The sequence below is a fragment of the Eretmochelys imbricata genome, chromosome 2 (assembly GCF_965152235.1).
Source record: "Eretmochelys imbricata isolate rEreImb1 chromosome 2, rEreImb1.hap1, whole genome shotgun sequence".
NCBI lineage: Eukaryota > Metazoa > Chordata > Testudines > Cheloniidae > Eretmochelys > Eretmochelys imbricata.
In genome coordinates, this window is record NC_135573.1 from 223,070,561 (window position 1) to 223,083,907 (window position 13,347).

At 39.1% G+C, this 13,347-nt stretch overlaps 1 protein-coding gene across 5 annotated transcripts in view; it reads right to left on the reverse strand.

Moving 5' to 3' along the window:
- The window catches only part of VPS50 (VPS50 subunit of EARP/GARPII complex), a 194,419-nt gene that overhangs the window by 16,764 nt on the left and 164,308 nt on the right, over positions 1-13,347 (reverse strand). For all 5 annotated transcript variants that reach the window (XM_077808090.1, XM_077808088.1, XM_077808089.1 and 2 more), the window contains 3 exons: positions 4,608-4,756; positions 2,463-2,559; positions 2,159-2,317 (listed from right to left, as the gene is read on the reverse strand). In XM_077808090.1, coding sequence (XP_077664216.1) covers positions 2,159-2,317; positions 2,463-2,559; positions 4,608-4,756 — 405 coding nt within the window. The remainder of the gene's footprint in view (positions 1-2,158; positions 2,318-2,462; positions 2,560-4,607; positions 4,757-13,347) is intronic.

Below are 13,347 nucleotides of genomic sequence, written 5' to 3' on the forward strand. Positions count from 1 at the left end.
GTTACTAATGTGTACCTGTGGCTATTTGGAGACTTTTGTGAAATGAGCATGTAGGTCTCATGGTAGTGTCTCCATCATTAAAAAAAAAAAAAAAGTCTGCTAACATTTGTATCAAGTGACACCTTTGTAAATGTTAAATAAATATTGTCTGTGAACTATCCCCCCATCCCAGAGTTAGTCTTCTAGATCAGCCTTGAAGCAATCCGATGTGGTAGGGCAGGGAAAAGCTTGTATTGAAGCTGCTCAGACTATACTTATTCTGTAGTTAAATAAAGGACTTTGTTCCAGGACTGTTAATTAGCACTTTTTTACAAACACAAACAAACAAAACAACAACTACAGAGGGGGAATTTTAGTAGAGAGATTGAAATACTCAACTGGTATTTGGCTAAGACAACAGTGCTAAAAGCATTTCCATAAGAAAGCTGAGGCACCAAAACTTTTTTGCCTTAAATGACAAACTATCTACTATCATGAAGGCGAAGATGCCTATTACTCCATATTGGTGAAACACGAGGGAAGAAACCAACTAATTTATCTACTTTCCTTAGAAGTAGATATTCACAGTGAATAACTGGGTGGAGACTTCTGCAAAATCTATTGGCTATTACATGCAACACATTGTTTATGTCAGACACTCAATGTCAGTGCTCTCAAGATGACAGCCAGTATAGGTAGCAAAGAGTTCTCTCTTACCAATTAAATAGTCACCCAGAAACTACCATCTGTAAACTACTTTTAGTTACAAGGAAAGGAGTACTTGTGGCACCTTAGAGACAAACAAATTTATTAGAGCATAAGCTTTCGTGAGCTACAGCTCACTTCTTCCGACAAAGTGAGCTGTAGCTCACAAAAGCTTATGCTCTAATAAATTTGTTAGTCTCTAAGGTGCCACAAGTCCTCCTTTTCTTTTTACAGATACAGACTAACACGGCTGCTACTCTGAAACCTATTTTTAGTTACATAACCTAGAGACCACAATGAAATAAAATTGCCTTTACTTTTGTCCTGAGGCTCAAACAAATACATCCGCTGTTCTGTGGTTCATGGAAGCCATTCCACTACTAAACCATAAGTAGAAAAATTCCTTCAAAGGGCCCAGTTAAAAATAAACAGCATAACAAAGGCAAGCTGCAAAGATTTACAACCATCTTCCATTGCTATAATACATTCTCACTCGCAGATTCTCACTTCTTTCCAATATTTTCCCTTAAAAGTGGAGACTGGATATAATGGACAAAAGTGTAGAGGTGTCTGTTACAATGCGTAGACTCTGCATTTTTATAAAATATATACTAGATTTCACAATTCACTGCATAAAAAGGAAGTCTTCCAACTTCTCTTTAACAAGCTGAAAAATGCTTCTGCCATTAACATTGTAATTATTTCCTAAAAACCATCATGTAATTTAAAATTGGTGTGAATATATATTTAAAGCAAAGTATATATTATGCTGTGTTGTATGTGGGAGGAATTCCTCCAGAGCACTAGCACTAGTTTATATGTAATAAACAGCCTTAGGCATTTAAGATGCCCATTTCTCCATCAGCTTTCAGTGGGAGCTGAATGCCTAACTGTCTTAGGTTCCTTTTAAAATCCAGCCTGTAACTTTATATTAGTATCTGATACATACATTTTCTTGCCCTGTCTTTAGAGGCCCAAGCAGGGCTTATAATGCTTTTAGGATTACTTGCAGGACTCGTTTCCCCTACAGGATCTATGGTAAATATCAGACGATACAACCCCTCAAAAGAATCCACTGGCCATGTCTGATGTGTTTAACAATGCAACTACTTTATACTAGCCTTCCACCTGCCATTCAGAGTTTTAGCTTCAATGAAACTGCAGAGTTATTCAGCTATGATCTCTTCCACCCAAAGAGTGCTAATGGGCAATAAGTTTTAATAACCTGAAAAACTGACTCTATGGACAACAATGGAGTATTAAATGTACCCAGAAGTTTACCGTATTTTGCCAGTAGTAAGACTAAAAAGGAATTCAGAAAGTACACACCATCCTAACGAACAAGAATAAATCACCACATTGTATTCCTCTAATCTTGTCTCTACTACAGCTTTACCATAGGAATTACAGTAATAATTGTATTGTTTTATAGGGTTATATCTAATACACTAGGTGTTTCCAGGAAAATATTCACCTTTAAAAGAGCATCAACATATATGTTGTGTTGTGACATGATCTCCTTCACATCCCACTTCACATTAGCCATGAGGAGCAGCATCTGTTCATAATCAATAGCTTTAGCAGCTACAATCCAATAAATTGGTTTCCGTAGTTCACTGGCAGTTGACACAGTCTGAAAGAGAAGTTAAATACGGTGTAACAGAATTTCTTGCTAACAAAAAGTAATGTACAACAATACCATGCAAAACACCCTCATAATATAGCATAAATTATGAAACTTTGGTTTAAAAATGAACAGTGAATGGCAGAATCCTGACCTGAGAGTAGAATTGCTGGAGAAAGGGTTTCTTGGCTGCAGGCATCACAGCATCAAGATGCGACTGAAGGAACTCAAACTGCTCAGCCAAAAACACCCTAAGAAAGCACATAAAATTCATTCTGATCCGAGTACAATATTTAAAGGGCATCTACTTTTCATTTATTTGCAGCAAATGGTCTTGGAAGCTGCCCAGACATAAAAGCATCTTTGAAAGCTTTTAGCTTTAAACTTTTTTTGCACTTTTATGTCAATAGTCTCTCAGGAACTCCTAACTCAGTATTTTATACTTTTCCTCCTTTCCATTCCCATGTGGATCATGGTAGATCATACATAAAGGGTCTAATCCAAGGCCAGCTGAAGTCAATGGAAAGATTTTCAATAACTTCAGTGCTTTGGATGAGACCAAAATTCTTGCTAATTATTTTAGAATTGAAAGAAATCCCCCCTCCCATCTCCCAACCAAGCACAAAAAATAAACATCTATGTTATAAAAATGCAAGCATGCTGATTCTTTTTGGTTGTATCTGTAGTAAACTAATTAACCCCAACATCTCTCTTTCACACTTTCTGCAAAAGGTTATAAGCACTCTACATTGTCATTAACACAGTCATGTTTCCAACAACGTTGTTGTCAAAATTCAGTTAGAAAACTGTTTAGTAGCATTCCTTAATTTTCAATGCTAAATGAAGTCAAGAAAAACCTCACAAAGAAGGAATGCTTTTCAATTTAAAAAAAATCTTTGCATTTTAAGCATATTTTTCCCTTAAGAAACTTTAATATAAAGAAAAATCCCCACTGGAACACTTTTCAGCATTTATCATATCTGATGTGATAGGATCTGGCTTTTCCTTGCTATTTTTCAAAGGAACTACTCATATTCTGAGGTAGTAGTTGGACTAGACAATGACCATAAAAACTAATTAAATCAAAATTGTTTTCAGGATAAAAAACATAACATTTCACTGCTGCACACAAACTGTTAGATGTGGGTCATTAATCTAGATAACAACATTATTTTAGTCATATGTATAATTCTACATATATAACCAGAGAGAGAGAGAGGACATGTGTGTGTGTGTGTGTGTGTCTACCTACACACACACACACAAACTTACTTTCAAGGATTCTCTCTACTTTTTTCACAGAAAATACTATTATTATTAAATATATACCTGGATCCTGAAATAATTGTATGTCACATATATACTAGCGAACCACATTTACAGCTTCAAGGGTATATTCTCCAGTCAAAATCTTTCATAGAAGTAGGTTTTATTAGAAAAAAGTTGATTTTCTGCTTTTTTCCCCGATTTCCATCGCAAATATTTTTAATCAACCAAACAAAAACCTTCCCAATGTTTGCAATCTAAACATTACAGCATTTTGCTAACATGTAAGAAAATGGAACTGATTAAGAGCTGACAAAAAAAAAATTTAAAACGGACTAACCTACTTTCACTGACAAGGCTGAGATGAAAGCCAAAAAATAAACAAAAACACTAAAAATAGTGAAAAGTTAATTTGTTTTTAAATTTTGCTTTCATGCAAGATATTACTAAGAAAAGTTAGAGGAATCATTTTTCATATTTCTCACCTGACTCTCTAAAATGTTCATAAATCATTTCAACTATAAAATACATCACTTCACTGAAGTATGTGATTATCCCTTTTTAATTAGTAAAATTCTTCCACACACTACATAAAACATCCCAAACTTAAGTGAAGCAACAATTTGAGTCTTGCATTCCACTTTACTACAATGAAGAAGACTTTAACTTAAGGTTTTATATGAACAATACAGACTCAATCATCCCATTATTTTTTAAATCAAGACTGAATATCCTTCTAAAGTATATACTCCCTAGTTCAACCACAAATTATTTGGTTTGCAGCAGAAATCGCTGGTTGAAATTCCTCAATTTGTCTTATGCGGAAAATCAGATCATATTAGATTCCTTCAGGTGTTAACATCCATCAGTTGGTGATTTACTTCTAATTTATTTGAAAAGAGCAATCTATTTATTGTCTTTTATGACTAAATAATTATGGTCACTGCCTATCTTTTTGAGAGGTCCATCTTAAACACCTCATGGATTTACTTGCAGTGGCTTTAAAAAAGGTGGTTTACAGTAAATAACTTACAAGGATTCCGTGGCTACCACTCTCTCTGCCAAACCATACAGAGTATTGCCAGATGTTAAAACTACCAGATGACTGAGGTGTGGGCTTGGCACTTTCTCCTTTCTCTCTTCAGCAGCTGTGAGGGTGCCAGTGGTATCAGCAGAGACCTCCTAAAACAAAAATTTAAAAGACTGAAAAAACTAATCAATTGTAAAATATGGAATTTCAGCATCAAACTAGAGTTGAATCAAATTTGACAACTGATTATGTCAGGGAATGGGTGATACGATATAAAGCCTCTCCATTCTAGGTTGCCAGTGAAATCCAATCCAGATCAATGGTGACCAAAGTTGTTACCATTAGAACATTTAGTATCCCAGATGAAATGACTCGTCTCAGTCCAGTTCCTAGTGGATATGATATGCAGGCCACAGAAACTAATGCAGTTTGCACCAAATGTGGCAGTTTACCCATACACAGTTTGACTTAACTGCATAGACAGTGAACCAGCTTCTCACCCCTAGAGACAATCTGACTTTAGATACACAAGTAGGAAAAGTGTAGGGAAGTTGACACTGCTGCTGCCAGTGCTGTCCCTGTTTGGTGGATAATAAGGGACTTCTCTATTCTAGGTTGTGATTTTCACCTGTCCCAAAATTTACAATCAAATGAAAATTATATTTTTAAAATAACTCTGACCTTATTCTGTAGGAATTCCCATCCTGCAGAAATCTCACTTTCATATTACTTAAGTGGAAAAGCAGAGGAAAATAATTTGCTCATATAAAAAGTGGAAATAGTATTCACCAAATTTCTCATTACACAGTAGAATGCTCAGCTGGTACATGACTCAAGACAGAAAAAAAAATGCATGAGGTCAAGGAAAGGAACTGGTTATGACAAACAAGTTACATAGATATCTAAATGCAAAACTGAGGGTATGGCTACACTGGGACACTCAAGAAAATTAATCCAAATTAACTTTCAAAATCGATTCAAAGCCTTAATTAATTTTATCTTAATTCACAAAGCGAATTAAACTAGATTGAATTAAGACCACTTTAATTCTAAATCAGATTGTCCACACGGGGATTTAATGTGGTTTAACTAATCTACTTTGAAACTTAATTCAGATTAATTTTCCTGAGTGTTCCTGAGTAGACAAGCCTTTAGAAAACAATGGAAAATTTTAGCTGTGCAAATAAAAGCATCCAAAGCAGAGAGATTCAGTTCTGACGTTAACCAAGATGAGCAAAATCACATCAGAACTAGCTGATTTCATAAGATTTCCATGTTTTCCCAATCTTGCAAGATTTCTGTCATTTGGATACAAAGTTTTATGATATTTCAACACACCAAATCTAGACCTGATCCCTGCTGTTCTTCAAACCTGAGCACCATCCTCAACCTAATCTGTTGGCTACAGGATCCTTCAAAATTGTGTCGCAAGTTAGGGATAACGCAGGCAAAAAAACTGCATCTGTGGCTGACTGGCCCAACCACAAGCCACACTTTATCCTGACTGGCAGACCCCAAGGTCAAGGTGGCTACCCAAACAGAGACATCTCTCAGCCCACCCAGGCCAGGACATACAGCTTGGACCACAGTCTACACTTCACCCTCTTTTGAGGGGGTTAAAACCACCAGGGAGACTCAAAAGAGTCTCTGCCAGTAAGTCTCTTGGTCACATTTATCCACTGAATTCCACACTTCTGTGAGATTCCCTCCCTTCCATCCTGGCCCAAATTGCTGAATAAATAAGTTACCCTACAAAACTTACATATACCCTACAAAAGTTACGTACTCCCATAATGTCCTTTTACATGTGGAAACCTGAACGTGATTCTGACTGAACTCAAACCAGACATACAATGCTAACTAATTAACTTACACATGCATTTATTGTAGCCAGAACAAGGAACAGCTAATGAAATTTGCATCCAGACTTCAGTGCCATAGAGAAAATGGTAAAGTAACCCTACTAGTAACTACTGTGTTCATGAGGAATGAAATACAATGCACGTGAACATACAGATGGCACCCACTGTCCCTCAAACTAAATCTCCCCCCGACCCAGGATCGTACAAATGTAAAACAAGCATCAGCCAGCCTACATGGCATGTGCAAAGGTGCAGCTACCATAAAAATCAACAAGGGTGATCTGTGGCAGGACTTCTTTCTATGCTACAGTGCAGTTGAAGCTAATAGTTTCCTGTATACTATGCTCTGCTGAATCTGTCTTGATAAATACCATGCAAGTGTTAAGTCAAGCAGCTATTTAAATTGTTTAAAAATGAGCCACTGTTCATAACTGAAACTCCTCTCAAGTGATTGCCAAACCTCACACCTATAATTCTCAACCTGTTAATGCTTAACACAGGTCTTTAAAAATGTGACAATGCTCCAAAATGATGTAGAAATTAACAAAAAGATAAAGGAGCTTGAAATGATGTGGGATTCATTCTGTTAATAAAAGTTTCCCATTACCTGAGCTATGATTTCTGTGGTCAGTCAATTACTCTAATAAAATGTATCAACAGCACGTTTGTGTGGAGTGGAAATAAATTTGGGTTCAAGATGAAGATTCTTCAAAGAGGTATAGTTGCAGGTAGAAGGGGTGTTTAGATGGGGTAGGGGTTCCAGGTGGGAAGTCAGGAATAAGAGGAGGGGTTGGATGGGGCAGCAGGGGGCAGTCAGGGGTGGGAGGTCCAGGGGCAGTCAAGGGACAGGGAACAGGGGAGGTTGGATGGGGCAGGAGTCCCGGGGGGGCCGTCAGGGGGCGAGAAGCGGGGGGGGGGGGGGGTGGATAGGGGGCGGGGGCTGGGCCATGCCTGGCTGTTTGGGGAGGCACAGCCTCCCCTAACCAGTCTTCCATATAATTTCAGAAACCCGATATGACCCTCAGGCCAAAAAGTTTGCCAGCCCCTGCATTAGTGTCACAGATCAGGGCAACTGTACCTGTATTTTCCCCTCCGTGGTCCACTAAAGGCACCTACTCTATGCTTCCAACTGTCACTTCTCTTGGGCACAGACCTGCTTGTCTTTCCCTTCTGCCCAAGGTTTTTCCAGGCTGCGCCATTCCTTGGCTACACTGAGATATCTCCAGCAAGCCAGACTGTCTAACCAGGCCAGCACCTGCATTTTGCTTTCTCTTTGAAGACTCTGAACAGCAGTAACTGCCAGCAGTCACAAGTTACAACACAGCCCTTTATAAGCAAGCACCTTTATTCTTAAGGTGAAAGCATTCCAGAGAAAACACAGAACAATAAAAGTTCCTTTATATCCATTCTAAAATCTCACCACAGGTCACCCATCAGTCTTATGGGACCTCAGTAGACCAAAGTCCTTTGAAACCTTCCTGTGAAGTATTAGGGCCTCCCAGGACAGAAGGTCTTGTCCGTTTGCTGGATCAGAAAGGAGGCCCTGAGTCGTTTAAACTCAGGCTATTTACCCAAAGTCCTCTCTTTTTCTGTTGGGTTCTGAAGAATCCAGTTTGAACTAATAAATGCAAACTAGGTGGTGCTACTTCTTCAGAGGTGTTACAATCTGAGTGAGTTTGCCTAACTACCCTGCATTGTTCTTAGTTCCTGGAGGAGCTATGGTCACCCTCTTCCATGGAATTACATACAGTTCCTGGCCCACAATGATTCATAAACTAAATACAGTAAAATCTCCCAAAGATATTGCAGGAAATTGCCATATCTGTCACAATTAATATCTCAGTTTACCAGTTACATAAGTAACCAATGATGAAAATGGCTCAGTAGGCTGTGACCCTTGCCTCTAGAGACAGGAGGGCTATGTGGAGGGTCACAGTGAGCCTCTGAGGCTAGCGTAATCCACCAGAAAGCGCGGGACCCACTGAGACAAGGTTGGAGCTTTGTCACAGATGACATTGACAATTAAACATTTATATTTTGGTAGCACACAAAAGCTACAGGGAGATATTGTCCCCACCCAAAGGGTTTACAGTCTAAAAGACACCAGCAGAGACAAAGGGATAGGGATACAACACACAAGCTGTGACATAGTACAGATACATAGAATAATTTTGAGGCTATTATATCAATTTTATATGTATCTGTATGGGGTTTGTATTTTAGCTCCATAGTAGAGTTTCCAGGAGTTTCCAGTGGGAATTAAAGTCACTGCGGGGTAATTAATAGAAATCTGTAAGCAGATAAGTCTGAAGAAGCCTCATCTCCCCAGGGGAAATTACATATACTGATTTGATAAACTGGTTAAAAGAGGGCTAACAAATAATTGCAAACTGTATAAAGAGACTATCCCGAAGCCAGGAGAGAGATCACTCTCACTGTATCCAGGAACTACCTCTCACTGTGACCAAGAGAGACAGGCCCTGCAGTACTTTGCTTCATTCATGTGGAAGGTGGTGACTGACTGGTAAACTAAAACCTGCATGTAAGCTCTTTATTTTATTTAAAATAGGATTTCTTTGTAATGCTTTTGTTCTGAATAAATAATACTTTGCTTCATGAAGGCTGGCTCATCACTAGCTAACCCTGTCAGAGCCCCTTGAGAGAACAGAATTGCAGGTGCTGAACTAAAATCAGACCTGCTAAGGTAATCACAGTGAATTGCAGCCTAAATACCTAGTCTAGAGACAGACAGTGATGGGACTGTATGAGAAAGGTGACAGCTAGAGGCTTGAGACTTAAGCAGGGTGCCCTTGAAGAAACCATGAAGGAATCAGAGGTACAATTACATCGGGAATTATGACACAAGCAAACAAAGACAATAGCCACAGTTTTGTTGTTTTCTTTTTACTTGGGTTGGAAAAAGTGAGGGGGAATAGCAGAGATTGGGGAGCTGTAAAAGAGTAAAGGTGAAAGGAAAAGGAAGGAAGAGGAACAGTCACCTGCCTATTCATGGTCAACCGGCAGGATGATTCTGCAGGCATCAGGCAGAATGACTCTTGACGAGGGATCTGAAGGATGATAAGGTACTGGCTGTACACAGTTTTTTCTGGGAGCTTTTCACATATATAAAGTAGGGCTGTCCATTAGTCGCAATTAACTCACGTGATTAACTCAAAAAAATTAATCGTGATTAATCACAGTTTTAATCGCATTGTTACGCAATAGAATACCAATTGAAATTTATTAAATATTTTGAATGTTTTTCTACATTTTCATATATATTGTATTCTGTGTTGTAATCGAAATCAAAGTGTATATTTTTGATTACAAATACTTGCACTGTAAAAATGATACACAAAAGAAATAATATTTTAAATTCACCTCATACAAGTACAGTAGTGCAATCTGTGTCATGAAAGTGCAACTTACAAATGTAGAATTTTTGTTGTTACATAACTGCACTCAAAAACAAAACAATGTAAAACTTCAGAGCCTACAAGTCCACTCAGTCCTACTTCTTCAGCCAATCACCAAGACAAACTGTGACAGGATCCCCCCAGGGTGTAGCCTGGGACTGTGGGACCGCTGTGCCCCCTTAACTCTCTTTAGCCTGGGCTGTCTCTCACAATGGCTTGTTAGTGACCAGCAGCAAGCCCCTCCAGGAGCAATGATCACTCAGCACAACAGCATGTGGTGCCCCACACACCCAGCTAGTTTGCATGAATGCTCCGAGAGCCGCTCATTAATCACACAGAGAAAGGCACCAGTCAAATCCCCCTAGTCCCCAACACTGTACCTCAGGAAAATACAGTCTTGCACTTCTCAAGATGGGCACTGCAGATTTATTAATTGGTTCACCACTTCATCAATGGAAAGTTGACATACACAGCCTTTGCAAAACCTGAACAGATTTGCCCCACACTTCATACAAACTCACTGGTAAAGATAAACGATTAAACAAATGTATTGACTATAAAAGGCAGATTTTAAGTGATAGGCAAAAAGTCAGAGTTAGTTACCAAAAGAAATAAAATATAAGCATACAGTCTAAATTCTCAAACCCATTAGACTCGGTGACATCTAGATTAACCTGTTTTTCTCACCCCCCTGGATATTGCAGTCCTTAATATACAGGTTTGGCCCAGGTTTAAGGAACAATCTCCTCTGTTGGAGTCTTGTCTTCTTCTCAGTGTCTTAGTTGCTTGCACTATAGGTGGGAGTAGAAGAAAAGGCGAAACATGGGCCTGCTCTGTTCTGTTTTGTTCCCTCAATCTCATGTGCTTGGGGAACAAACAAGTCCAGGCATGTCTGGTGGGCATTACTGAATCTCTAGGCAAGGTTGAGCAATTCCCCTGGTGTGGTCTCATGCAGGTGAATTACTGAATTGTAGCTCCCTTGCTGGACAATGGCTGTTGATGGATTGTTTGAAACCCCGCCCAGGTGTTGATTACTTTCCTTGCTGTTGCCTCTGAGAAGCTAATATCTGGTGATTCCCCAATTTACAGCATACGACACAATTATCATAACTTCATATGCATTAATGATATACATATATGGATAGAGAAATTACTTTCAGCAGATCATAACCTTTCCCGATACATATAAAGCATGCCTTGTAAGGTAAGATCACGATTATATAAAAATGAGGAATATGGGGGTTCCAGAACACTCTCCCAAGGTATAGAATGTCACACAAACAAGTTTGTGTACATTTACAGGAGAAAATGCTGCCCTCTTCTTATTTACACTGTCACAAGAAAGTGAGAACAGGCATTTGCATGGCACTGTTGTAGCTGGCATTGCAAGGTATTTACATGTCAGATATGCTAAAAATGTGTATCCCCCTTCATGCTTCGGCCACCATTCCAGAGGACATGCTTCCATGCTGACGACGCTTGTTAAAAAAATAATGTGTCAGTTAAATTTGTGACTGAACTCCTTGGGGGAGAATTGGACATCCCCTGCTCTGTTTTACCTGCATTCTGCCACATATTTCATGTTATAGCAGTCTCGGATGATGACCCAGCATGTTTTAAGAACACTTTCACTGCAGATTTCATAAAATGCAAAGAAGGTACCAATAAGAGATTTCTAAAGATAGCTACAGCACTCAACCCAAGGTTTAAGAATCTGAAGTGCCTTCCAAAATCTGAGAGGGACGAGGTGTGGAGCATGCTTTCAGAAGTCTTAAAAGAGCAACACTCTGATGCAGAAACTACAGAACCCAAACCACCAAAAAATAATATCAACCTTCTGCTGGTGACATCTGACTCAGATAAAAATGGAAATGCATCGGTCCACACTGCTCTGGATTGTTATCAAGCAGAACCCATCATCAGCATGGACGCATATCCCTTGGAATGGTGGCTGAAGCATGAAGGGACCTATGAATCTTTAGCACATTTGGCATGTAAATATCTTGCAATGACGGCTACAAAAGTGCCATGAGAATGCCAGTTCTCACTTTCAGGTGATACTGTAAACAAGAAGCAGGCAGCATTATCTCCTGTAAATGTAAACAAACTTTTCTGTCTGAACGATTGGCTGAACAAGCAGTAGGACTGAGTGGACTTGCAGGGTCAAAAAATTGACATTGTTTTATTTTTGAATACAGGTTTTTTTGCACATAATTTTACATTTGTAAGTTTAACTTTCATGATAAAGAGATGGCACTACACTACAAAACATTTCTTTTGTTTTTTTACAGTGCAAATACTTGTAATCAAAATTAATATAAAGTGAGCACTGTACACTTTGTATTCTGTGTTGTAATTGAAATCAATATATTGGAAAAAATCCAGAAATATTGAAATAAATGGTATTCTATTATTAACAATGGGATTAATTGCTCAATTAATAGCTATTTTTTAATCATGTGTTTAATTACGATTAATTTTTTTAATGGTTTGACAGTCCTAATATTAAGTGACAGTATGAGAAAAAGAATGAGGGCATTTTGAAAGAGGAGATGACTGGCTGGCAGGGACTATTGGGAACACTGGTGCAGTAAAGGTGGTGGCCAAAGGCATGAGAACTTAGTAACACAGTGAGGTAGGGCAGGGCTAAGTTGTGAAGGGCCCTGAAGTCAAGGTGATAGAAAGGTGAACGGGGAGCAAATCCGGAGGAATATTTTGGCAGCAGCTCTTTACTGGACTTCTTGGAGCAACACTGCAATAGTAATGGCCAGGGAAGATAAAAGTCAAGTGGGTTAGATGCAAGACCAGGCACTGGATGAGAATTTTGGTGCTGTGGGCAGAGCAGAAAGATCGGTCTTTGAGACGTTGTGTAGGAAGAAGCAGCAAGATTCAGTTACACACACCTTGTCTACAAAATAAACTGCTAGAGTAGCATAATTGCGGATGCACCACTGTAGCACTTCAGTGAAGATGCTACCTACATCAGTGGGAGAGGTTCTCCCATTGGCGTAGATAATCCACCTCCCGGAGAGGCAGTAGCTAGGTCAACGGGAGGATTCTCCCACTGACATAGTACTGTCTACATCGGGGGTAAGTCCATTTAACTGTGTCACTCGGGGCATGGATTTTTCACTCCCCTGAGTGATGCAGTTATACTGACCTAATTTCCTAGTGTAGACCATGCCCCAGATTATGCGCCTGAGTGACTAGGAGGATGGTGGTGTTGTCCAAGGTGATAGAAGTGATTTGAAGGGTAGGAGAGAGATCAGGAGCTCTGTTTTGGCCAGGCTCAATTCAAGTTGATGCCTGGACATGCATGAGATGTCAGAAACACAAGCAGAGTTCCAGATTGTGACAGAAGGAGCCACATCTAGAGTGGAGAAATAGACCTATAAATAATAAGTGTAAAGATAACAGATCACCTGATGATAGGATATAGGGGGAGAAAAGAAGGAACAAAAGATG